The sequence below is a fragment of the Macaca thibetana genome, chromosome 13, assembly GCF_024542745.1.
Source record: "Macaca thibetana thibetana isolate TM-01 chromosome 13, ASM2454274v1, whole genome shotgun sequence".
Lineage (NCBI taxonomy): Eukaryota > Metazoa > Chordata > Mammalia > Primates > Cercopithecidae > Macaca > Macaca thibetana.
In genome coordinates this window covers 20,178,119-20,206,059 of record NC_065590.1, presented here as the reverse complement: position 1 = coordinate 20,206,059, position 27,941 = coordinate 20,178,119, and the positions used below count along the sequence as shown (strand labels likewise).

Below are 27,941 nucleotides of genomic sequence, written 5' to 3'. Positions count from 1 at the left end.
ATTGCATATGTGTTTATTATATATTCTTAATGGATTGGTCCTTTTATCAACATGTAATGTCCTTCTTTGGTGTCTTGAAATCTTAAACTGAAATCTGTTTTGTCTGACAATTATATAGATAACCCCAGCTTTCTAGTGGTTACCATTTCTATGGGCTCTTTTCCATCCTTTTACTTTTAACCTTTTTTTCTTTGTATCTAAATTGTCAGCATATAGCTAGATCATGTTTTTTATGCCTTCAATCTGCCTTTTAATTGGAGTTTAATACATTTAGAGTAATTAGATGACTGACTTCTGCTTTTTAGCTGTTTTCTGTATGTTTTATCTGGTTTTTGTTACTTAAAATCCCACCATTACTGCTTTATTTCATATTTAGTTGAAACTTTGTATTGTACCTCCTTTTCTTTCTTTTTGTGTATATTTTTAAGTTATTTTCTTGGTTATTCCCTCAGGAACTGCAGTTAACATCTTAAGCTTTACAAACTTCAGGAGGTTTTCTTGTTTTGTTTTTGAGACAGGGCCTCACTGTGTCACCCAGGCTGGCACAGTCTTGGCTCACTGCATCTGCCACCTGGGCTCAAGTGATCTTCCCACCTCAGTTTCCTGAGTAGCTGGGACTACAGGCATGCACCACCACACTCAACTAATTTTTTTATTTTTTATTTTTTTGTAGAGGCGAGGTCTCACTGTTGCCCAGAATGGTCCCAAACTGCTGGGCTCAAGCAGTCCATGTGGCCACCTCAGCCTCCCAAAGTGCTAAGATTACAGGCGTGAGCCATTGTGCCTGGCTTATAAACTGCAATAGTATACAAAAAGTCTGCCCCTATACATCTTCATCTCTGCTTATTTATAGTGTTATTGTCACAGATTACATCTCTATAGTGTCCATTAACATAGTTTTTTTTTTTTTTTTTTTTTTTTTTTGAGACAGAGTCTTGCTCTGTCGCCCAGGTTGGAGTGCAGTGGCCGGATCTCAGCTCACTGCAAGCTCCACTTCCCGGGTTCATGCCATTCTCCTCAGCCTCCTGAGTAGCTGGGACTACAGGCACCCGCCACCTCGCCCGCCTAGTTTTTTTGTATTTTTTAGTAGAGACGGGGTTTCACGGTGTTAGCCAGGATGGTCTCGATCTCCTGACCTCGTGATCCGCCTGTCTCAGCCTCCCAAAGTGCTGGGATTACAGGCTTGAGCCACTGCGCCCGGCCTAGATTTTCAATTATTTATGCATATTTGCCTTAAGGCAAAAAATAGGAAAAAAATGAATTACAAACCAGAAGTATAACTGGCTTTTATATTTACTTGGAATTATCTTTACTAGTGCTCTTAATTATTACTTTTTTTGTATGACTTTAAGTTAGTCTAGTGTTGTTTCATTTCAGCCTTAAGGTCTCACTTTAGCATTTATTGTGTGGCAGATCTGCTAAAAACAGACTGTCTTCATTTTTGATTTTCAGCGACTGTCTCAGTTTCTCCTTCATTCTTGAAGGATAATTTCCCTGGAATATAATTAATTCTTCATTGATAGCTTTTTTCTCCCCAGCACCTTAAATATGTTATCCTTACAGCCTTCTGGCCCTCGTGTATTCTGATAAGAAATTACATTGAGGATCCCTTGTATATAATGAGTCACTTCTCTCTTGCTGCTTTAAATTTTTTTTTTTAAGTTTGTCTATCGTGTCTCCTTGTGGATCCCTTTGGGTTTATCCTGTTTGGAATTGAGTTTCTTGGATTCTTAATCTTTCAGATTTTGGAGGTTTTCAACCATTATATCTTCAAATACTGTCCTTTTGTCTCTTTTCCCTCTGACACTGCCATAATGTGTACATTGGTGAGCTTGATGGGCTTCCACAAGTCCTTTGGCTTTTCTTCATTCTTAACTCTTTCTGTTCCATAGACTGATTTTTTTGAGACAGGGTCTCACTCTGTCACCTAGGCTGGAGTGCAGTGGCATGATCACACTCATTGCAGCCCCAGTCTCCCAGGCTGAGGTGATCCTCCTCCCATCGCAGCCTCCAAGTTGGTGGAAACTACAGGTGTATGCCACTATGCCTGGCTAATTTTTTATTTTTTGTAGAGATGGGGTCTCGCCATGTTGCCAGACTAGTTTCAAACTCCTCTGCTCAAGCAATTCTCCCGCCTTGGCCTCCCAAAGTGCTGGGATTACAGGCATGAGCCACCAAGCCCAGCCTCAGACTGTATTTTTTTCAATTATTCTGTTTTCAAGTTTGCTGATTCCTCCTTGTACCTACTCAAACCTGCTGTTGAACCCCTCTAGTGTATTTTCAAAAATTTCAGTTAGCATACATTTGAGCTCCAGTGTTTCTGTGTGGTTCTATTTTACACTTTGTCTCTTTATTGATATTCTGATTTCATTAGTAGTGTTTTCCTGGTTTCCTTTTTAGTTCATTTGTCCATGGTTTTCTTTTACCTCCCCAGCTTTTCTTCCCAGGTTTTAGGCAGTCCATTGTATGTTTCAACTTTAATCTTTCACCTCAGGTAAAAGGTGCACTTTCTTCCTGATTGCCTTACAGTGTTTTCAAGCAATGCCTGCAGCTTTTCTGCCAAGGAGGTTCTCAGGCAAACCAGAGATGAGCACCTTGTGTCAGTCTCCCAGACAGGTTTACGGCAGACACATATAACTTGTGAATAAGGCCTGCTTTGTTCCCTCTGGAACCAAGAACCAGGGTCTGTGGGCTGCTGTATTCAAGACCACTGCCATGCTGGGAGGGGCAAGTAAAAATGACACCAAGTTTTCTTACCATTATTAAGTTTCCTTTTTCTTAATCCAGATTTACTTGGTTGCTTTATAGTAACCTTTGTTTTCCAGAGCTCTGACAAACTGGGTTCAGGCGTGTTCCCCTCTCTGGAAGGATGGGTGTTTGAAGCTGTCTACTCCAACACCTTGCTGATATTCTATAAATCTATTTTTGAAACTATAATTATGTACAGGAAAGAACTTCCTTACTCTAAAAAACAAGGTATTTCCCCACTATGGCCTAGATCTGCATTTCTGAGATGGTTCAGTGGCTGGGGGATGTTAATTCTGATGTCTCAAAAGAAAACTGTATTAGTCAAATAAATTTGGGAAAAGCATATGAAAGCCTTAGAAAAGTTCTCAAGAAAGCCTGTTTTATGTTTATTTTAACCAAACATTTCCAAGTCTAAGATCCTTTTATTACTGATAATAAAGATTACTATTTGAAGAGCACCTGTCACTACAGTAGGACAAGAAAAATGGTCCCAGTTAGTGAAAGCTTTGAAAGCTGTATGATTTGTCAGTTGTGGGACTGGAAAAAGGCCCAAAGCAGACATGACTAGTACTATTTGGAAACAAATGAGTCAGAACCCCATCTCTCCAGGAGTTCCAAGACAAACACCTGGGAATACATAAAACCAAGGTGCCTAAAGCCATATGAGCTGTATGATTGCTAGGTGTTGTGGAAGACATCTTTGATAGACGAAACAGGGATAGTCAGGTTATAGCCTGCCTGGAGGGAACCACTAGGTGACCACCTCAAGCTGAAAAGTGATTTTTAAAAAGCTATGTTTCAAAACAAATGTGAAGGTGGTATGGAATGATAGTTTGAGTGCCCTTGGAAATGAATAAAATTAGGGCACCAAGTAGATCCTATATGTGTTTGGGGTAAGATGCGAGGCAGGGTGGGTGGGAGCTGATGCTGCTATTGCTGGACTCAAGTTGAGTACCTGAAGATAGATATTTTATTTATTTTTTTATTTATTTTATTTTATTGCACGTCTGTACAACCATCATCATATGCCCTTCTAGGACTAAGTGTCTGACTCACTTTGTCCCCAGTGATGCGGCGTTAGTCCATTCTCACACCGCTATAAAGAACTACCTGAGACTGGATAATTTATGAAGAAAAGAGGTTTAATTAACTCACAGTTCTGCAGGCTGTACAGGAAGCATGGCTGGGAGGCCTCGAGAAACTTAGTCATGGTAGAAGGGCGAAGGGAAAGCAAGGACCTTCTTCACATGGCAGAAGGAGAGAGCAAGCAAAGGGGGAACTGCGACACACTTAACCAGATCTCATGAGAACTCACTATCATGAGAACAGCAAGGGGGAAATCTGCACCCATGATCCAATCACCTCCCACCAGGCTTCATCTCCAAGACTCAGGATCACAATTCAACATGAGATTTGGGTGGGGACACACAGCCAAACCATATCATTCCACCCCTGGCCCCTCCCAAATCTCATGTCCTCACATTTCAAAACACAATCATGCCTTCCCAACAGCCCCCTAAAGTCTTAACTCATTCCAGCATTAACTCAGATGTCCCAAGTCAGGTCTCATCTGAGACAAACCAAGTCCCTTCCTCCTATGAGCCTGTAAAATCAAAAACAAGTTACTCCCAAGATACAATGGGAATACAGGCATTGGGGTAAATGCTCCCATTCCAAACAGGAGAAATCAGCCAAAAAGGGGCTATGGGCCCCATGCAAGTCCATAACCAAGGAGGGCAGTCATTAAATCTCAAACCTCCAGAATGATCTTTGACTCCATGTCTCACATCCAGGCCACACTGGCACAAGGGGTGGGCTCCCAAGGCCTTGGGCAGCTCTGCCTCTGTGGCTCTAAATATGGCCCCTACGGCTGCTTTCACAGGCTGGCGTTAAGTGCCTGCAACATTTACAGGTGCACGGTGCAAGCTGTCAGTGGATCTGCAATGCTGGGGTCTGGAGGATGGTGGCCCTCTTCTCATAGCTTCACTAGGCAGTGCCCCAGTGGGGACTCTGTGTGTGCGCTCCAACCCCACATTTCCTCTCCACACTGCCTTTGCAGCTGTTACTCATGAGGGCTCTGCCTCTGCACCAAACTTCTCCCTGGACATCCAGGCGTTTCCATACATCCTCTGAAATCTAGGTAGAGGTTCCTAAACCTCAACTCTTGCCTTTGCATACCCACCTAACACCACATGGAAGCCACCAAGGTTTGGAGCTTGCACCCTCTGAAGCAGCAGCCCAAGCTATACCTTGGTCCCTTTTAGTCACAGCTGGAGCTGGAGTGGCTGAGATGCAGTGTGCCATGTTCCAAGGCTGCACAGAACAGTGGGGCCCTGGGCCTGGCCCACAAAACCATTTCTCCCTCCTAGGCTTCCATGCTTGTGATGGGAGGAGCTGCTGTGAAGGTCTCTGAAATGCTCTGGAGGCATTTTCCTCACTGTCTTGGCTATTAGCATGAGAGTCTTCTTATGCAAATTTCTGCAGCCTTGAATTTCCCCCAGAAAATGGGTTTTTCTTTTTTACCACATGGTTGGGCTGCATATTCTCCAAACTTTTATAAAAGCTCAGCGTTCGTTTTAAATATAAGTTCTACTTTCAGGTCATTTCTTTGTTCATGCAAATGAGCATAGGCTTTTAGAAGCAGTCAGGCTACATCTTGAACACCTTGCTGCTTAGAAGTTTTTTCTGCCAGGTACCCTCTCAAGTTCAGATTTTGCAGATCTCTAGAGCAGGGGCACAATGCCACCACTCTCTTTGCTAAAGCCAAGAGTGACCTTCACTCCAGTTCCAAATAAGATTCTCATCTCCCATCTAAGACCAACTCAGCCTGGACTTCACTATCCATATCACTGTCAGCACATTGGTCACAACCATTGAACAAGTCTCGAAGTTGCAAACTTTCCCTCATCTTCCTGTCTTCTTCTGAGCCCTCGAAACTGTTCCAACCTCTGCCCATTACCCAGTTCCAAAGTCACTTCCACATTTTCAGGTATCTTTATAGCAATGTCCCACTTCTCTGGTACCAATTTTCTGTATTAGTCCATTCTCACACTGTCATAAAAAACTACCTGAGACTGGGTAACTAATGAAGAAAAGCGGTTTAACTGACTCACAGTTCCACAGGTTATACAGGAGGCACGGTTGGGAAGGCCTCAGGAAACTTACAGTCACAGCGGAAGGGCAAAGGCATCTTCTTCACATGGTGGAATGGGAGAGAGTGAAGCAGGAAGTGCTATACACTTTTAAACAACCACATCTATGAGAACTCACTATCATGAGAACACCAAGGGGAAAATCCACCTCCATGATCCAGTCACCTTCCACCAGGCCCCACCTCCAACACTCAGGATCACAATTCAACATGAGATTTGGGTGGGAACACAGAGCCAAACCGTATCAGTGCCCAACAAAGTGTATGAGGGATAAAGGAATGCATGAACCAACAGTGCTCTTTCCTTACCTGAGAGCAAGAATGGAAAAAACATGACCTCTCAACAATTAAACCAACCCTGTGTTTAGATCATTTTATTTGAGTGGCTGGAAGAGAGGTTATCACTATTCTGGTTATCCAACCATCTACCGAGATAAAGTTTAATTATCCACCTAAAAAATATTCAAGGATTATGAGCATCCCATAATTCCAGCATCATCCTGTGAAGAAACTAGATGGATTAAGGCTATCATAAAACAATAACCTGGCATTGCTGTATGTCAGTTTTTGCCAACTTGACCTGTGGATTCAATGCAATCCCAATCAAAACCCAGCAAGTTATTTTGTGGATCTTGACAAACTGGTTCTAAAGTTTACATGGAGAGGCAAAAGATCAGAATAGCTGGCACAATGTTGAAAGAGAAAAAGATCAGAAGACTGATACTACCCAACTTTAAGACTCATTATAAAGCTACAGTAATCAAGATAGGGTGGTAATGGTGAAAAAATAGACATGATCACTGGAAACAAATCGCCCAGAAATAGCCCCACACAAATATAGTCAACTGATCTTTGACATGGAAGCAAATGCAATACAATGGAGAAAAGACAGTCTTTGCTAGAGGCAGTGGCTCATGTCTAATCCCAGCAACTTGGGAGGCCAAAGAGGAAGGATCGCCTAAGTCCAGGAGTTCGAGACCAGCCTGGGCAATATAGTGAAACCTCATCTCTACAAAAACACCTTTAAAAATTAGCTGAGCATGATGGCATGCACCGGGGGAGGATCACTTGCGCCCAGGAAGCAGAGGTTGCAGTGAGCCAAAATGGCATCACTCTACTCCAGCATGGGTCAACAGAGTCAGACCCTGTCTCAAAAGAAGTCCTTTCAACATCAACAAATGGTGGACAACTGGACACGCACATGCAAAATAAAGAAAAAAAGCAAGCAAGAAAAAACAAATCTAGACACAGACTTTAACACCCTTCATAAAAAGTAAAGTGGATCACAGACCTAAATGTAAAACACAAAACTCCTGGAAGATAACAGGAGAAAATATAGAATGGCTGTGGGTTTGGTGATGATTTTTTAAAATACAACACTAAAGGCACAATCCATGAAAAATACAGATAAGCTGGATTTCAATAAAAATAAAAACTTCTGCTTTGTGAAAGTCGCTGTCAAGATAATGAGAAGACAAACCACAGACTGGGATAAAATACTTGCAAAAGGCACATCTGATAAAGTACTGTTATCCAAAATAGACAACACTTAAAATTTAATAATCAGAAATACACAATTAAACAATAGGCAAAAGTCCTGAAAAGACAACTTACTGAGAAGCAAGCATATGAAAAGACGTTCAACATGTCATGAGGGGACTGCAAATGTCAATCAATCAGGTACCACCACACAACTATTAGAATAGCCAAAACCCAGGACGCTTACACCACCAAATGCTGGTGAGGGTGTGGAGCAACAGGAACTCATTAATTGATGGTGGGAATGCAAATGGTGCACTTTGACAGTCAAACGAGACAAACCATATGATCCAGCACTGAAGCTCTTGGTATTTATTCAAATGAATTAAAAACATGCCCACAGAAAAACCTGCACACAGATGTTTACAACAGCTTTACACTAAGAAGTCTTTCAATAGGTGAATGGATAAACTGTTCATCTAGACAATGGAGTATTATTCAGTGCTAAAAATAAATGCAGTATTAAGCCATGAAATGACATGGAGGAACCTTAATTGCATATTACTAAGTGAAAGAAGCCAGTCTGAAAAGGCTACATATTGTATGATTCTAATATGACATTCTAGAAAAAGGAAAACTAGGGAGACAGTAAAAAGTGGTTGCCAAAGAATGAGATCATATCCTTTGCAGGAACATGGATGGGCTGGAGGCCATTATCCTTAGCAAACTAATGCAGGAACAGGAAACCAAATATTGCATGTTCTCAGTTACAAGTGGGAGCGAAATAACATGGACACAAAGGAGTAACACACTGGGGCCTACCTGAGGGTAGAGGGTGGGAAAAGGGACAGGACCAGAAAAATAACTATTGGGGACTAGGCTTAGTACCTGGGCACTAAATAATCTGTATAACAAACCCCCTTGTCATGAGTTTACCTGCACATGTACCCCAGAACCTAAAATAATTTTTTTTAAGTGGTTGCTGGGGGATTAGGGAAGAAAGGGATGAACAGGTGAAGCACATAGAAGTTTTAGGGCAGTGAAACTATTCTATATGATTCTATAATTGTAGAAGATATCATTATATATCTGTCCAAGTCCATACAATGTAAAACACGAAGAGTGAATCCTCATGTAAACTATAGATTTCAGGCAATAATGATGTGTCTGGTGTGGGATATTGATAGTGGTGGGAGGCTGTGCATGTGTGAGGACGGGATATATGAGAAATTTTTTTGTTCAATTTTGCTGTGAACCTACAACTGATTTAAAAAAATCCTTTATTTAAAAAACTTTTTAAACTATACTCTAAAGATGAAATCAAGAGTAATAGGAGGGTCCTCTGGACTCAAGAATGACTTCTTTTTTTTTTTTGGTAGAGGCAGGATCTTGCTATGTTGCCCAGGCTGGTCTTGAACTCCTATTCTCAAGACAGCCTCCTGCCTCAGCCTTGTAAAGCGCTGGGATTATAGGCATGAACCACTATACCCAGCCAAGATTGCCATTTTGTATGATGAAACTGGCAGGACCCCATTGTTTCAAGATTTTGCTACAATATACAAAAACCGATCTGTGAGACAGTGGCTGGGCTTTTTTCCTGCCTGATTAGTTCAGTGCACATACAACTTGGACCAGAGGATCTGCGTTTGAATCCCAGCTCTGATACTTCCCAAACTGAGCTGTTTTCCTTATTTGTAAAGACTAAATGAGATCGCATATGTCAAAGAGCTTCGTAAACTCTCAACACATACAAAGTGCTACTGCTGAAATGATTTATAAATGTATCTTAAGAATGTCCCAGATGAGTGAATGTTGGTTAGGATGCATGACCACACCTTAGTGTGCTCCTGGTCAGCTCCTGACTTTGAGAAAACACGGATAGGAAGGCCCATGTCCCATGCACAAGACAACCAGCTCAAAGCAGGGACAGGCAGTGAGAGGTGAAAGAGACCTAGTCCTACAGCTGTCTGATCTGGGTGCAACTTGCAATGGGAAGGAAGGGACAGAAGCTCTAAATAGACCCACATACACACCCCAGGACATACTACAGCCACCAGCCAACAGGACAAGCAGCACAATTCCCAAGCATTCTCTTGGTTAAACAGATAAAAGAATGGCTGCCATACCATGTCTGTGAAAGCTGGGGAGCAGCATCCACAGAGCAGAAGTCAGTTCTGCTGAGCTTCCAAATCCCATATGCCTGGCCATCGCAACTCTTTCCACGCCCAACAAATGAAGCAATCTGGGGCAGCCAACACCTTGAAAGTTTACTGCACAGGGCAATCTACAATGGGGCCAAGTGCTAAAGCAAAAATTTATTAAAATTCATTTATGCAGTGTTTTATAGACAAAAGTAGAATCTTCGACATTCACGCCATCACCTGTATTTTCAGAACTGCTTCATGAGAAGATGGATTTCTTTTTCCTCCCCACAATAAGATATTTCTGTACATACTCCTAAAAATGATGCATTTATTTACACCACGTTTACAAGAACAATCCCTTTGTGATCCCAAAACCTGGGCAGAGAGTGAAAAGAGACAAACAGAACCTTCTCCAAAATGGTCCTCACAACGGAGGTGTAGTGCAAGAGATACATAAAATGGCAGCTCTTGAGAGGAGTGTGAGCACACCCAGCGGGGTAGGCAGCCCCTAGCTGCGGAGTGTGGCCAGCCGGGACTGCATAGCCTCCAGAGCCTCTTCCTCCTCCTCCTCCTCATCTGAGGCAGCCATTGCTCCTGAAGGTTCTGGCTCTGGAAGGGCATCGGTCACTTTACTGGGTGCTTTGCCCAAGGCCCCTGAAAAGAAAGAGCGAAGATGAACACCACATTGGCTTAAGGAAGCAGCCCCTCAATCTTCCCTGCCTTTCATTCCTGGACCAATCTGACCAGATACAAAAATGGGACCGTAAATCAAGTTGTTTTGGGGGGTTTTACTCACTCTGGGAAATGTGCAAATAGCTACCTGTAATGATGCCAAAGTCATAATAATTGTAAGGATTTTAAGAATCTTGGTTCTGAAGCTCCTAATCTAAATTCCTAAATGCTACTGAAAACTTTAAATCTTCTTTCTGAATAAAACTAAACTGTTTCTAAATCTTCACAAAATATTTTCTTGAAGTAACTGTCTTCCTTTCCCCAACAACTTAAAACCAACAAATGAACAAAAATTAAACCCCACCATTTTTTAAACATAAAACTCAGAAAATCTAGAAGTAAAAAGTTTAAAAACTCATTAACCATCACTTGGAGATTACCATTTTTATCATCTCCCTTCCAGACTTCTATAGACATGTTTTTACACAAAAGTATGTATTTCAGTTAAAAGGCTTTAATCACATGTTGTAAATATCTTTCCATGTTAATGAGTGTATTTCTGTATCATCTATCACAATATATAGTATACCATTAAAATAAATGTAACACAAATGATTTTATTTTTATTTCAAACTTTTTTTTTTTGAGACAGGATGTCCCTGTCACCCAGGCTGGAGTGCAGTGGCATGATCATGGCCAACTGCAGCCTGGACCTCCTGGGCTCAAGCAGTCCTCCCACCTCAGTCTCCCAAGCAGCTGGGACTAAGGCGTGTGCCACCACACCCACCTAATTTATATATTTTTTGTAGAGATAGGGTTTCACCATGTTGCCCAGGCTGGGCTCCTGAGTTCAACCAATCCACTTGCCTCGGCCTCCCTCAAAAAGTGTTGGGATTACAGGCATAAGCCACTGCACCTGGCCTTCAAACTTTTCATTGTTATAAAGAATGCTACTACAGACATCCTTGAGTTAAATATTTCAGCACATTCTTAATTATTTCATTCAACTCCCAGAAGTCAATCTGTTAGGTCAAATACTTTTTTTTTTTTTAATACATATTTTTTTGAGATGGGGTCTCACTATGATTGCCCAGGCAGGTCTCAAACTCCTGAGCTCAAGTGATCCACCCACCTCAGCCTCCCAAAGTGCTGGGATAACAGGCGTGAACCACTGCACCTGGCGAGGGCAAGGGCTTTTGAATGGCTACGGTCAAATCGCTTTCGAGAAAGTCTATACCAATTTAAAATCCCAACAGCAGTATATGAGAGCAGTATCTTCCTTTAAAATCAAGAAAACTCTAAAAATTTTAAGAATTGTGTTTTTTTAAAAGATGGTTATGGATATTGTGCTTATTTTTCAAGAAATAAGCTGTATACTCTAAAATGTTAAAAATGTAGAAGGGAGTTAATGCCTAAAGAAAAAGCTACTAGCTAATTTAGTGAATGCAGGAAGAATGGCCATAAAAGGAGAAGAAAGGAGGGATCTCATGGTCATACCTGCTGTAATTTCAAACAGAATTCTGTCAATTTCCATTTCTGCTGCTTCCTCCATTTCTTCCTGATCGTCCATGCTTTCAAAAGTGTCCTCTAACATCTCTTCTATGATCCCAGCCTAAACACAGAATAAATATGTCACTTCGGTCAACTGTTAAATCTGTTCCCATCAGACACCCTACATATCACCTAGACCGAGCTCGAGCCTAAGTCCAGTCCATCCTTTCAAGGGCTGACACACAAGACAGCTGGCCAAGGAAACACTGGATGTTGTCCTCTCTGCAGAAATGCAAAACCCCCAAAGGGAAACGGCTCTCTAAATTTAACACCCTAGGGGTGGGGATTGCTACTACTGGCTGTCAGCAGAGCTTCCTAAAGTAACCCAGACTCAATATAATGGCAGCACCTGAGAAACAGCTCGCTGACAGATGAGTGTATTTCCAGTGCCGTTTTGGGAAGCATCTGCCCTAACGCTGCAAATATAATTTGTGAACACAGGGGTTGGAATATGGTATGAAAAGTAGTTGGAGCCGTAGTAGACGCTGTGATAACAAATGCCAACAGCAGGGCAGAAGCCAAAAAAGGCCTGGAGAGGACTTCAACTTGTCCAGGTTACATCTGCCAGAATGGGGGAATCTGCAAGGATCAATTAACCAAAATCTGATCACCCACTCCTGGGAGGACTAAGACAATATTTCTGGACCCAACAAAGTAAAGGCCAGACACTTTTCTGGAAGTCCTGTGCCTGGCAGCGTGCAGGAGCCAGCCAGTCAGCCTCCTCTGTTCTCAAGGCAGCACGGCACCACTGCAGGACACAAGCAAATAGCTTTAACACTGGCCCAACCCAACCTAGCCCTGCAGTCTTTGTGCTCAGCAGTTCCTCAACTCCCAGATAGGGCCCTATTGAATGTTCTTTGTTTGTTACTGAAGCAAAGGGTTGGAACAGCAACCTCCAAAGTCAACAAGGGGGCTGCTGACATCCCTGGACAGAACAGGTACTGGGGGGTTGAGTGGCTGTGGTGGAGGGCATGGGTTCAGGTTTTTGAGAAGCTGCTAGAAAAAGAAAACCCTGGTTGTCTTGCCACCTGAAAAAACTAAGTCCCTTGCTTTGTACCTTGACGTTCTGGTGATTCAAGGAGCAGAAAGTCACATGTAGCAGCTCCGGCCCTGGCTCCCTTGTACTCAGCCAGGGTACAATTCTCAGTGACTATGCTGAAGGGTTCAGATTTAAAGCAACCTTCTATCCTGCCTGCCTGAATCTAACTAGCACCCTATTCTGCCCATCCTCATATCCGTTCTATCCAACCAAAATGAACAAATAAATTCAAGTCCATGTTCACCCAGGTGGAACCCTAGGGCCTTCCTGAATGGGATCATCTTAGTACTGGGAGCTACTGTAAAAGAAGTGCAATAAATGCTTGCTAATTGGTTAAAAAGAGTCCACCAGAATCCTAACTGTAATAGCCCTTCACACTCTGGAGGCAGAAGTTGTCATTTATTTATTCATTCAATCAGCAACGATTCATCAAAGTCCTGCTCTGTGCCACACAATAGGCCTGGGGATAAACGGAATGACTAAGATGTGTCCCTGCCCTTGTGAAGCTGAGCCCCTACTGGGGCCTTCGGAATCTACCAGACGCAAGCCTTCTTCCAAATCTATATTACTCCCAGTATTCAGAAACCATTATGAAAAAGATCCCAGATTCTGAAAAAGGCTTCCCTCTCAGATCCTGGTGGCTCTGAGTTAAAATGAGCAAGCCTGAAGGCACTCCAAGAATGATCTTATTATCTGGTTCTAGATGAACAGTGATCACCAACTTGGGGGCAAGACACCTACATGCTATTTGTAAAGGACATACCCTCCTGACCCATTCCTTCCTTACTGCTACTGCCCAAGGACTTCTCATTCAAACAACCTGGGCCCTGGGCTTTCTATGTTGTTTTTCTGCAATTTTCTTTTCCAGCCCCTCTCTCCCATGCCCTAAACCCTGTATACAATTCAAGTTCATAAATGAAATTCACTGAGACTAAGGGAGGCGATTTCTACGCACAGCCTCTATACAAGAATTTGAGGTGTACACTCTTGGTTGTCAGTCACAGGTCTGAAGCATGGAACAGCATCTGTGTGAGGGACCTCCCATCCTCATTTCCACTGTGACAACTCAAGTGATAAGGTCAGACATCAGTGCCCCAACTCCAGATCTTCACTTACAACCAAGGTGACCTTAGGGAAACTACCTGATGACCCAAAGACTCAGTTTCTGTCTATGTAAAAAGAGGATAAAAATCCCTCCCTCTCAAGATGGCTAGAAGAACAGACTAGGAGATAGGACAGTATGTGGCTGCCGGGGCTCGGCAACAATGCCTTCTTTATCCCTGTCCTTGTCTGAAGGCCACGAGTACAGGTCCTTGCCAGACCCTGATTCTGGGGGTGGCAGGTATTTACATGCTTTCTATTGATTCTCAGTCTCTCCTTTTTTAGTTTAAAACAGATATCAGCAAATTTGACCTGCTGCTGCAGGCCAAATATGGTCTCTGCCTGTTTTTGTAAATCAAGTTTCTTTCCTTCTCCTTGCCTATGTTGGACCCTACAAACTTTATTTCCTTGATCCCTAAATGGTTGCTCCTTGGATCCCCCACCTCCTCTAGAGCTCTGGGTAGACTTTTGCTACTTCTACAGAACACTCTGGCAATCTGACCCAGACTCTGCCATGCTGAGCTCAAATGGTTTCGATCAATGTTAACAGCTACTCCTTAAAATTAATTCTGTCTAGCAGGTGTAGTCTGTTCATCCCCACCCACCCTCATCCCTGGACCACTGCTACTTGCTTAGAGTGACCCCGGGGTTTGGAAAGGAAAGCAGGGCTAGCCTAAGTCACCTTCATCATTTCTTTGGACAACTCCCTCATGGTGGCCTGAATTTCTGGAATCTTCACAAGACTTTGCATGGCCTTCATCACTTCTGTGCTCTTCTGCAAGGAACCAGCCACTCGCAAGACCGCTGAAAGATAATGTGTACAGTCAGGATTGTTCAACAGGATGGAATAAAGAGACACAGCCAAATTATGAGCCATTCCAATAAATAACAGCAGTAGCAGATGGACACCCAAGGTTATTTGTGTGCCTTTAAATTAATTACTGTCCTTGTTGACCAAGAGACTGACTTTTCTAAATTGTATGCTATCTGGGTTACTACTGATGTGAATTCAGTGAGCATGCACACCAGATGACCAATCTGGAGAGTGGCCTGAAGCCACTCTTGACTTTTAGGAAAAGAAGCCAGCTCGGAGTAACTGTGACACCCAGGAAAATCACAAATGGGAGGAACAGCTCCAGACCTTGTAAAGGCCACACTAGAAAAGAGAAGGCTTTAGGACCCAAGTAGAGCTCCCCATTCACCAGCCTATGGACAGTGTCTGTTCGGTATGGAGCCAGCTTATCACTGGTCCTCAGAAAAATGAGAGCAACTAGGATAGATACAGTGAATATGTGTATGTGTGTCAGTGTGAGGTGGTTCCTTACTAGAGAAAAACCTTCTGTAGTCTGAGATTATATGCCTACTATAATCTTCTTTATAAGAAATCATGGTAGTATCAAAAGATCATTGCCCTACTCTCAATGTCTTTAACATGTCAAAGAGTTGGCAACCATCCAAACCTGTTTTAGAATTTCTGAGACTTGAAGTTCTGAGAGCTGTCATATACAAGCTGTTCCCTAAAACTGGCGCACAGACTTCCTTCCTCCTGGCTAAATCAGGAGTCACTATAGGTTTACCTCTGGTGGAATCCAGACCCTAGGAAGCTTTCACATCTAAGGGAAAGCAAGAGTGACCAGAGAAATGCCTGTCTGACATTTATAGCACTATGTTTTTTCTAAAGGAGTAAGGGAGTTTGCTAGTTGCAGAGAACACTTCATTTCTTTTAACACTGAAATGGGAAAATAAAATATTTATTAATATTAGTAGAATGACAGAGGAAGTGTCAAGAATCTGTGAGGCTGAAATAAGCAATAAATTACATATGCCATTAAAATGATATAAAAAGTTATAGAATGTTAAAAGTTATTATTGATTATATAAAGATGGGAAGAAAAGCGTAAAAATAAAGCAAATTCCATCCAGTTTTGTTTATAAAGCCTGATGTCTACATGAGCCTGTAGTTGTATTATTTTATAATTTGTGTCCTGATACATCCTTATACATATTATAAGTTGCATTATTATTTGCATCCTGAGTCTGTAACCCAGAGAGAGTACCTGAACATGGTATGTGTTCAATAAACTTCTTTGAGCTGAATTAGTGAAAATAAGTAAACAGATGGGAGACATGGAAAAAACTATGACTACAGAAGTATTTAAACACTGAGTCATTTGTATTTTGAAAAAGGTATAAATTTCTCATTATTAGAAGGTACAAGAAAGGAAGAGTCAATGTTGTAGGAAAAAGAGGACGCAAAAATAAACTTAGAAATAAAACTTACTACAAAAACATTCAAGTTGATAACCAATCAAAATGGATTAGGTAAGTGGATTTTTAAAAGGCCAGACTAATTTTATGTTGTACACTTGAAACTCAAGACAAAGGTGGTCGCTATGGTTTGAATATGTCCCCTCCAAAATTCAGGTATTGCCACTGTGATAGTATTAAGAGGTGGAGCCTTTAAGAGGTGATTAGGCCATGAGGTTCCACCCTCGTGAATGGATCAGGTGCCCTTAGAAAAGGGCCTGCAGGAGGCAGTTTGTTCTCCCTTGCCCTTCCTCCTGCCATGTGAGACCACAGCATGCCTACCCTCCAGAGAATGCAGCCCTTACCAGACAACCAACCCTGCCAGCATCTTGATCTTGAACTTCCCAGACTCCAGAACTGCATAAAATAAAATTCTACTCTGAATAAATAACTCAGTCTCAGGTATTCTGCTATAGCAGCACAGAACAAACTAAGGTATTAAAAAAAATGTATTTCCTATGTTCCAAAAGGAAAAATGAAATAAGAAGGTATGGCAGGTAAAAATTATTTCATAATAAAAATAGCCAAACCTTCAAAAGAATGAGAAGGCAAGCCACAAGCTGCAGGAAAATATTTGCAAAAGACATATGTGATAAAGGACTGCTATCCATAACATACAAAGAACTCTTAAAACTCAATAATGAGAAAATAACTGAACTTAAAAATGGTCAAAAGACCTGAACAGATAACTCACCAAGATGATATATTAATACAAATGGCAAGTAAGCATATGAAAAGATGTTCAACATCTTGTATCATTTGGGGACTAAATTAAAACAATGAGATACCACCAAAAACCCATTAGAATGGCCCAGTCCAGACCACTGACAATACCAGATGCTGGTGAGAATGTGCCGCAACAGGAACTCTCATTTATTACTGATGGGAATGCAAAATGGTACAGCCACTTTGGAAGACAAAGCCAGACACACACCTACCATATGATCCAGCAAGTGTGCTCCTTGGTATTTATCCAAATGAATTAAAAATAGGTCCACAGAAAAACCTGCACACGGATGACTTATAGCAGCTTTATTCATAACTGCCAAAACTTGGAAGAAACCAAGATGTCTTTCAGCAGGTGTATGGATAAACAAACTGGTACATTCAGACAATGGAATAGTATTCAGTACTAAAAATAAATGAGCTCTAAAAGCCATGAAAAGACATGGAAGAAACTTAAATGCCTATTACTAAGTGAAAGAAGCCAATCTGAAAAGGCTACATATTGTATGATTCCAACTATATGACATTCTAGAAAAGGCAAAACTATGGAGACAGTAAAAAAAAAAAATCAGTGGTTGCCAAGGGTTAGTAGGGAAAAAAGATGAATAAAGACAGCACAGAGAATTTTTCGGGCAATGAAACTACTTTGTATTTACTGATACTATAATTGTGGATATCATTATACATGTGTCCAAACCCATAGAATGTACAACACCAAGAGTGAATCCTATGTAAACTATGGACTTTGGGTGATAACAACATGTAAATAGAGGTTTACTAATTGTAACAAATGTACCACTCTGGTGTGGGATGTTGATAGTGATGGAGGCTATGCACGTGTGAGGGCAGGGCTACATGGATCTTCTGTACTTTCTATTCAATTTTGCTCTGAATCTAAAACTGTTCAAAAAATAAGTTTACTAAAAAATAAAAACAACTATACCCTGAAGGTGAAATCAAGAGTAATAGAAGGGCCATCTGTATTCAAGATTGCCATTTTGTATGATGAGACTGGAAGGACTCCAGTCCTTAATATCAGTAGAATGCAGTAGAATGCAGCAACACCTGGCATCAGGCGTTTCCTCCAGAATCTACAAAACCAACATGCCAGAGTCGTTGGACTTTTTTTCTGCCTGATTATTCTAGTGTACATATGACTTAGACTAGAGATAACTGGGTTTGAACCCCATCTCTGCCATTTCCTCACTGTCATCTTCAGCAAGCTGAATTGTTTTCCTTATTTGTGAAGATTGAATGAGATCACATGTCAAAGAGCTTTGTAAATTCTCACACACATACAAATATAAAGTGCTACTGCTGAAGCAGTTTATAAATGTATCTTAAGAATGTCCCAGATGAGTGGGACTTGGTTAGGATGCATGACCACACCTTGGTGTGCTGCTGGTCAGCTCCTGACTCTGAGAAAGCACTGATGGAAAGGCCCATGTCACACGTACAAGATAACCAGCTCGAAGCAGGGACAGGCAATGAGAGGTGAAAGAGGCCTAGTTCCACAACTCTGCTATAAGCCACTGTAGTAAAGTTTTCTGTTATTTGCTGCTGAACATATTCCTTAGCTAATACTACAAAAAAAAGCAAAAATATCACCCATTATGTTTTATGAAGTATATGTAACACTAATTCTAAAGTCTGAACAAAACTCTAATCATAGAGTTGCCAGATAGTATTCTAATGAACTCAGGTGCTATTTAAAATACTAAAACTATCCTCAAATAGATTGTACAAACCCATTAAGACCAAAGTAGATTCACATTCAATAGGCATGGGTGGCTTAATCTAAAAATACCACATTCAAAAACCAAGAACACATATTATACACTAAAATATAAATGGCATCAGAGTAGTGACTGCGTCCCACTATGTTAACAATATGCTGAGTGTACAGAATGCAATCAACAAATAGATGCTGAATAAATAAATGAATCAATCCATAAACAAAGCATTATTTAATGGTAGAAAGTCCCAGAAAGCATGTGTTAGACTGAAACAGAAATTCCTGTCTAAAATCTTCAAAAGACCACAGCGTTCAAAGTATCATTATATATTTAATTAAAATGCCAAATTTCATGCTTAAAAATGGTTAAAATGGCAAATTTTCTTATGTATATTTAACTATAATAAAAAACTTTCCCCACATCCCCCCCAAAAGGTTAAAATTTTACAGAAAACATTACTAAGTCAGCAATGTAAAAATTAGTTGATCACATTTAAAACTACAAAGATCAAAGTTACACAGAGAGGAATATGAAATAAACTGAGCAGCATTCCATTGGTCACAGCTCTTTTTGTTGAAATGCCTTCCCTACCCCAGGCCTGTCTGCAGATCTCTCTGGATTCAGGCTCTCTCCAACTTCAGGGCCTCTCCACATGGTCCTCCCTCAGTGTGGAGTGCCAGTCCCACTGACAGCTCCATACTGTAGAGGCTTGGTGGACAAAGTTAAAAAAAAAAAAAAGGGAGTGCTTCAAAGTTTGTATTTATCCTTGTGCAGGGCCACATTAATCTTCTCAGTAGTGTTTCAATTTTAGTATATGTGCTGCCCAAGAAAGCTGGAGTGCAGTGGTGCGATCTCAGCTCACTGCAACCTCTGTCTCCCGGGTTCTAAGCGATTCTCCTGCCTCAGCCTCCCAAGTAGCTGGGATTACAGGCACACGCCACCACACTTGGCTAATTTTTGTATTTTTAGAAGAGGCGGTGTTTCACCATGTTGGCCAGGCTGGTCTCGAACTCCTGACCTCAGGTGATCCACCTGCCTCAGCCTCCCAAAGTGCTGGGATTTACAGGCGTGAGCCACTGTGCCTGGCCACTAGATTCCTTTTATTTGGAGGAAGACTCACTATTTTATTTCCAGTGCCTAGCACTGTGCCTGACATGGCCGACAAGCATTTGTTGAAAAAACCAATAAATGAATTTAACACTGAGGTGGTTTTATAAAGACTCAAGTGCTCCTACATAGAATGAAAGATTTAGTATTGGGTCAGAAATATGTTTTTTCTTTCTTGTATTGATCAGAAAACTTCCAGAACATTATTTAAAAAAAAAATTTCGGCTGGGTGCAGTGGCTCACCCCTGTAATCCCAACACTTCAGGAGGCCAAAGCGGGTGGATCACGAGGTCAGGAGATAGAGGCCAACATGGTGAAACCCTCTCTCTACTAAAAAATACAAAAACTAGCTGGGTGTGGTGGTGTGCGCCTGTAATCCCAGCTACTTGGGAGGCTGAGGCAGGAAAATCACTTCAACCCGGGAAGTGGAGCTTGCAGTGAGCCGAGATCACACCACTGCACCTCCAGCCTGATGACAGAGCGAGAGACTGTCTCAAAACAAAAACAAAAACAAAAAAAAATTCATATGGCAAATAGCAGGGAGAAGGAAATAGAAGCTCATTCTCCCAGTGTTTTAAATTATAGACAGAACATCCACATACTGGTAACAAAAAGCAACTGATGTAGGAAAAGAAATTAAAAACCAGAAATAAAAAAGGTTCACTTTTAAACATTTCATCAAAGAGAATTTTGAAGACACAGAAAAGTAGAGAAGTATCATTTCACCAAACAGGAGATACAGGTAGCATATAAGCACATGAAAAGATGTTCTTAATAATTGGCCATGAAGGAAATGCAAATTAAAACCACAATCAGCACCATACACCTATCAGAATGTCTAAAATGAAAAACAGTGACAACAACAAATGTTGGAGAAGATGCAGAAAAACAGGATCACTCATACATTGGCTGGTGGAAATTTAAACCTGTACACTTTTATAGCAGCTTTATTCATAATAGCCAACAACTGGAAGCAACTCAGAAGTCCTCCTGGGTGAATGGTTAAATAAACTGGTATATCCATATAATGAAATACTACTCAACAATAAAAAGAATTGAACTATGGATACATGTAAACACTTGAGTTAATTTCCACAGAAGTATGCTGAGTGAAAAAAGCCAATCCCAAGAAGTTACATAACTATATAACTCCATTTATACAACATTCTTAAAATGACAAAATTATAGAAATGGAGAATTAGTGGCTGCTAAGGAGAAGGCAGAGATGGGAGGAAAGTAGGTGTGGCTCTACAAGGGCGACATGAGGGATCCTTGTATTGAGGGAAATGTTCTGTAGTTTGACTGTACTCCGGATTTGCAAGATGTTACCATGGGGGGAAAGTAGGTGAAGGGTACACAGAATTTCTCTGTATTATTTCTTGCAAATACAGGTATACCACATGTATGTGAGTCTACTAGTTTCTAAAAACACAAACCTTAATTTAAAAAACATTAAAGCATGTAAAAATAAAGTAACATTACAACCCCACACCTGATACAAATGAAAAAGGGATATTATACACACAAAAACAATTTCTGCTATAAATATGACCATGTTATAATATCAACAACTAAAGATGGAAGCAAAGTAACTAAAAAATTAGTTTCATGGCCAGGTGCAGTGGCTCATGCCTATAATCCCAGCACTTTGGGAGACCAAGGCGGGCAGATCACGAGGTCAGGAGATCGAGACCATCCTGGCTAACACGGTGAAATCTTGTCTCTACTAAAAATACAAAAAATTAGCTGGGCGTGGTGGCGGGCACCTGTAATCCCAGCTACTCAGGAGGCTGAGGCAGGAGAATGGCATGAACCCATGAGGCGGAGCTTGCAGTGAGCCGAGATCATGCCACTGCACTCCAGCCTGAGAGACAGAGCGAGACTCTGTCTCAAATAAAATTAAAAAAAAAAATTAGTTTCATAATCAGTAGATGTGGAACCCAGTGAAAATATTCTGAAAATAATCTGGACACCAATAATGAAAGCAACAAAAACAGAGAACTCTTTCTACCTATCACAGGCTCTCATGGGAATTATTAAATTTTAGTTAAATTTTTTAAAAATTAGCAAATAAAAGTGGGGCCAGGCATAGTGGCTCACACCTGTAATCCCAGCACTTTGAGAGGCCCAGGCAAGCGGATCACTTGAGCACAGGAGACCGAGACCAGCCTGGGCAATACGGTTAAACCCTTTCTCTACAAGAAACTAGCTGGGTAAGGTGGCTCGTGCTTGTAGTCCCAGCTACCCAGGAGGCTGAGGTGGGAGGATCACCTGAGCCACGGAGGTTGAGGCTATGTGAGTCATGATCGCACCACTGCACTCCAGACTGGGCAACATATCCTATCTCAAAAATAAAATAAAAATAAAATGAAGTAAAAATAATGTTAAAAACAGCATCAAAAACATGCAGCTCATTGGTAGCAAGAGCCCAGGGGAGCAATACATTGACTCACTAGACCAACAGTGTGGGTTTTAAAAGCCAACTTAAAACCGGCATTTACAAACACAATGAATCAGATTATAAGAAAATATGAAATCTTATGACATTTCACAATAATGATAAATGAAAGCTCAGAGAAGGGATACTAAAAACATTTGAACCTCAAAAGTAAAAATCCCTTGAGAGTAAGACACCTTTTCCTTGTAACAAGAAAAAAAAAAAAAAAGCAGTTAAAGGGGACATCATGATTTCCAAAAAAATCTCTAACACATAATAATAATGAACAGAAAGATAAAAATTAAAAGGAGATAGTACAAACATTCTATAATATGGTGAACCAAAACCAAAAGGATGTCACAAAAGAATATCGAAACAATGTACATTTCAGAAACTTTAAAAATTCAAAGTCACGTTTATTTATGACTTACACGCTCCACTTGAAAAAAATAACTTGAAGCAGTTTATCAAAAAGATGTATATGGCAGATACAATAAAATAAATTTAAAACGCTCAAAAGTGTGAGTCGATTCCATAAATGTGGGCTGGAGTATCTCAACAACCACACTATTGACAGTTTGGGCTGGACAATTCTTTTGTTGGAGGCAGCTGTTTTATGCATTCTAGGGTGTTCAGCAGCAACCCTGGTTTCTGCCCACTAGATGCCAGTAGCAGCACCCTTTTTCCTCCTAGTTGTGACAACTGAAAATGGCCCCAAATACTGTCAGATGTCTCCCAAGCCCCAGTTGAGAATCAGTGGCCTAGGCTAATAAAAGCTACTGCAATTGAGATTAAGTTTAGCTGTGAGCATCTCAACAGCTAAAACATAAAAGTTAATCATGTTTTGGGCTGTAGGACACTCATTGGTAAAAGCAACACGGTTTCACTAGGAAAGACTTTTTTTCAGGCTAGCTTCTAAGATAAATTTCTTCCATGGCTTTTAATATTAAGTAATATTAAAGAATATAATCTTTATTGACTGCACCACTAATTGTATAGAAGTTATAGAAATAATCTTCATGTGGCTGTTTTCTTACCCACCACAAAAACGCAAAGGAGGGCTGGGCGGGTGGCTCACGCCTGTAATCCCAGCACTTTGGGAGGCCGAGGCGGGTGGATCACCTGAGGTCAGAAGTTCAAGACCAGCCTCGTCAACATGGTGAAACCCCGTTGCTACTAAATATACAAAAATGAGCTGGGCATGGTGGCGGGTGCCTGTAATCCCAGCTACTTGCGAGGCTGAGTAGCTTGAACCCGGGAGGCAGAGGTTGCAGTGAGCAGATTGCGCCATTGTGCTCCAGCCTGGGCAACGACAACAACAACAAAAAGCAAAGGAATACTATGAAAACAACTCAGCAAAGGCATTGCTGTGGGAAGTAAAACAGGAGGATGGAGAAGGGTTTCTGAGGATCCAGCTTGCTAACAGGAATTGGACTTTAAAATTCTAGAAGGATGACTGCCTAGTATCACTCTCACTTAACGCCAATGATGTGTTTTTATATGGTATTTACAGAGTATAAAATAAACATTCATATGAATAACTAAAATTAAATATGAAACAATCAATTTGTGAGGAAGGTAGATGATTTTTTCACTCCCTTTAAAAATTTCATTTAATGTATTTTGCTTATGTAGGGGCAAATATTTCATTTGAAAAAGACAATCATGCACTGTAGAATTGAAATCTGTAAAAGTTTTGGAGGGGAAAACTTAAAATCCTTGAATAAACACCATCATGAACAACACATGACACGGATATGTATTTATTTTAGAAGATTACTTATTATTCAGCAAGCCTTAAAGAAACTGAATTTTAATCTTGCATATGCTAGATCACAATTTAATATTAAATGCAAAATTTGTTTATTTAAGGGCTCAAATTTGTAGACCTGAGTAATAAATGTGTGTGGTATGTATAAAATGACATAATGTTGGACTAACAAAAACAAACTGCAGGACAGTTCGTATAGTACTCAAATAGTAGCTACCAGTGGGTAAGGGGGCTGAGGCCAAGACAAAGAAATTGGTGAACAATTACTTTTATTTTACATATTTCTACAGCATTTTAAAAAACAATAAGTCTATATTAGTATGTTCTCACACTGCTATAAAGACACACCTCAGACTGGGTCGTTTATAAGGAAAAGAGGTTTAATCAGCTCAGTTCTGTGGGCTGTATAGGCTTCAGCTTCTGGGGAGGCCTCAGGAAACTTACAACTGTGGTGCAAGGCAAAGGGGAAGCAGGCACATCTTCACATGGCAGGCAGGAGACAGAGAGAGAGAGACAGATAGGGGAGGTGCTATACAGTTTCAAACAACCAGATCATGAGAACTCTATCATGAGGCACCACTAGGGGGATGGTGCTAAACCATTAGAAACCACCCCCATGATCCAATCACCTCCCACCAGGACCACCTCCAACACTCAGGATCACAATTCAACATGAGATTTAGGTGGGGACACAGAGCCAAATCATATCAAAATCTGTAACACTTAAGTTAAAAATACTAGAAAATTATTTTAAAATGTGTTTTGATTCAACAAATTGGTTTAAACTTCACAAACGTTATGCTTGACCCCAAAGATCCATAACTTGCAAACTCACTTTCAGGTACTCCAATCAAAGCACAGAAGAAAACAAAATAAAAGGACAAAGGTAGCTAGGTGGATGTACTACCCTACCTGGGCCTCTCTTTTATTGCATGGCCTGCCCCTCTAGACACAGTGTCATCAATATATAAGAGTTTGGAGCTCTCATGCATCTCTGCCACTCAGAATCCCACCATAGCTCAGCACTCACACCTGCCCCACTGCTTTAATGGTAAAATATACATAAATTATTTTAACCCAAAATTATACATAACAAAATTTGTAATGTATCTAATTTTAAGTATATAGTTAAGTGGAGGTAGGTACATTCATTCACATTTTTGTGTAATCATCACCGCCATCCATCTCCAGAACTTTTCTCATCTTCCCAAACTGAACCCCTGAACCGTCACTCAACTCAATCCCCATTTCACCTTACCCTTGGCAACCAACACTCTACTTTCTGCGTCTACATCTGAGAATTCAAGGTACATCATGTAAGTGGAATCGTGTAGTATTCATCCTTTTTTGAAGTGCTCATTTCACTTAGCATAATGCCTTCAAGATTCATCCATGTTGCTGTAGCATAAGTCAGAATTTCCTCCCTTTTTAAGGCTGAATAATATTCTATTATACAGATATATCACATTTTGTTTACCCATTCATCTGTCAATGGACACTTGGGTTGCTTCTACCTTTTGGCTATTGTGAATGCTGCTGCTATGAACATTGGCATCCAAATACCTATTTGAGTCCCTGCCTTCCATTCTTTCGGGTAGATCCCAAAAGCGGAATTGCTGGAGCATATGGTAATTCTATTTCCTGCCCCACCTTCGACCCTCTCCCTTAACCCTCTCTTCCAATCAAAATACACTCATCATCTGTCTTACACTACAAGGGGCTGATTTCAGAAAGCTGTTACCTGGAAAGCACCTAATCATGACAATGTATTAATACGTGACAAGGCTGAACAGATTACCCCTCCCCAGAGGCATCTGCATTTTAATAGGCGAACATCTTAAGAAAGAGGAATGACTTTGTTAAATCTTGGCTTTTCAAAGCAGCAACAGGCTAGGGGTGGGATGGGGCCATGGAAAGACAACAAAGACATCTCAGGAACTTTGGTTAGTTTTCTCTTTTTCCACTCCCAAAATGTAGCCTTTTCCTTCCTGCCCTGTCCCAAGTTCTATCCTGGTACCTACTCTGCTGTATTTAATCTCCCAACAAGCAACATTCCACTATTAACCAACGCAACAATGCTGTCTAGGAATCCTTCCTGCCAGCAAAAGCTCAGGCGCTGCAGAGGCCAGGTGAACCAAATAGCCACTGATTTCCTGGGGCTAGTCTGATCAGCCCAAGTGAAGACTCCTCTCTTAGACCTGTTCCTCTTCCTGTATTTCCAGTGTCTGTTAATGGCCCTGCAGTCTCTTTCCAGGCTCAAAGGCTCAGAGCATCTCAGCCTTGTTTATACCTTCACTCTGCACCTGTTCTTGTGTCTTCTACTCCATTCTCACTAGACTAACCTATTCCATTCCCCTACTCCACTCCTTTACCTCTCAGGTCCCACTGCCACCAATCACAATGGACTGTCCCTCCCTGCACCTGTGCTCTGTGCTTATAATGTGCTAAAGCTTTCAAATGTCTACAAAAGAATTTAAATTCCTCAGCCTGATATCTCAGAACTCTGACTCCAACTTACCTTTCCAGCCTCACCTCCCACTGCTCCCCTTCATGTATTCCTGTCAAACTGTTTCCTGAACACAGCCTGAAATATTTCAATTGTGCCTTAGTACACCTAATCCCTCTATACTCAGATGCTGCCCTGATTCTCCCCAAAATACTTTTCCTCTTAACTCGCATTGCACTTTATCTGCATTGCTACAGCACGTCTTATTTTGAATTTGTCTTTGAGAAACCTTGCTCTTCTAACAGCTGTAAAAACTGTCATCTTCACCTCCTTGCTCATCCTCTCCAGCCATCCCTCCCACTTGCTCAGTACCCAACCTCCCAGACCTTCCTTCTGTGCCGGGAATGCTCAGTTCTTTTTGGCCCCAGGGCCTTCACACATGCTAGCCATCCAAGTTGGCACACCGCTTCCCACGCTCCCACAAACTTAATAGTTCATCTTCCTTCAGGATTCATCAGTGCCTGAAAGGAGCCATCCCTGATTCTACATTTCTCTTTTACATTCTCCTAGTGCATATCACAGTTTGCAATTATAAATATCCATTTGATTATTTATTATTTTTAATTTTTATTATATTTCTTCAATTATCTGCAATTTACCCCATACCTAGAGGGCAGTGATTGTGCCTGTAATATTCACGATTTTAACCCCAGTGCCCAGCAGTATGCCTAGCACATAATAGGGCTAAAAGAGATATTTATTAAATGAATTAACATTTTGGTTTTTGTAGCTCAGTCTATATGCCTGAAAAGACTAGGGAGGGCAGGTACTCAGAAAGCCTATATTTAAATCTAGCTTCCCCTACCCTCCTCCCTTCCACTCTCTCCTCTGCCTCCCTCCCTCCCGCCCACCTCTTTCTTTAAAAAGATAAGTGGAATAGGAAAGAAGAGGACGATTGGGAGAAGTTCTGAGAAACAGTATACAGAACGTAAGAAAATTTCAAAAGGACAACTATCATTAACAAAAGAAAATACTGCACCAACGAGGAAGAACAGAATGATTTTTTTTTAAATAAGAAACTGAGAACTCTTTCTTGAAAATTAAAGTTAAGATAGCCAAAATAAAGAATTCATGAGAAAAAATGGAAAATAAAGTTGAGGAAATTTTGCAAAAAGTAGATTATACAGACAAAATTGATCATGATAATGATGAGAATATTTAGAACCTATCTATACAGCAATTACTATGCCAGACAATGAAGTGAGCCTCACAACCTGCTTATGAGGAAGGCACTAACTATTATTATCCTCAAAATGGAACATGGAAAAGATAAGAAAATTAAAGGACCAGTCTGAGAAATCCAATAACTAAGACTGTTGCTTTCAGAAAGAAACAGAAAATACAGTGCAAAGGCAATGTACATGCACACATCCAAGCACTGTAGGATACAAGTCCCCAGGACTGAAAAGATGCGCCAAGGAATAGAAGGATACAATGCTTTTCTTTTAGAAATCCATATGGAAATA

General features: G+C 40.9%; 1 protein-coding gene and 1 non-coding gene across 2 annotated transcripts in view; both read right to left on the bottom strand.

Moving 5' to 3' along the window:
* Positions 1 to 8,755: 8,755 nt before the first annotated feature.
* CHMP3 (charged multivesicular body protein 3) overlaps positions 8,756 to 27,941 on the bottom strand; it is a 60,025-nt gene continuing 40,839 nt past the window's right edge. Inside the window, exons 4-6 of the mRNA XM_050753109.1 lie at positions 14,568 to 14,689; positions 11,692 to 11,806; positions 8,756 to 10,176 (exon numbers count right to left, since the gene is read on the bottom strand). Of these exons, the coding sequence (XP_050609066.1) occupies positions 10,031 to 10,176; positions 11,692 to 11,806; positions 14,568 to 14,689 (383 nt within the window). The 3' untranslated portion in view covers positions 8,756 to 10,030. The remainder of the gene's footprint in view (positions 10,177 to 11,691; positions 11,807 to 14,567; positions 14,690 to 27,941) is intronic.
* LOC126934521 (U6 spliceosomal RNA) lies at positions 19,386 to 19,487 on the bottom strand. Its single transcript, XR_007718986.1, has one exon. It is a non-coding gene; the product is annotated as a U6 spliceosomal RNA (small nuclear RNA).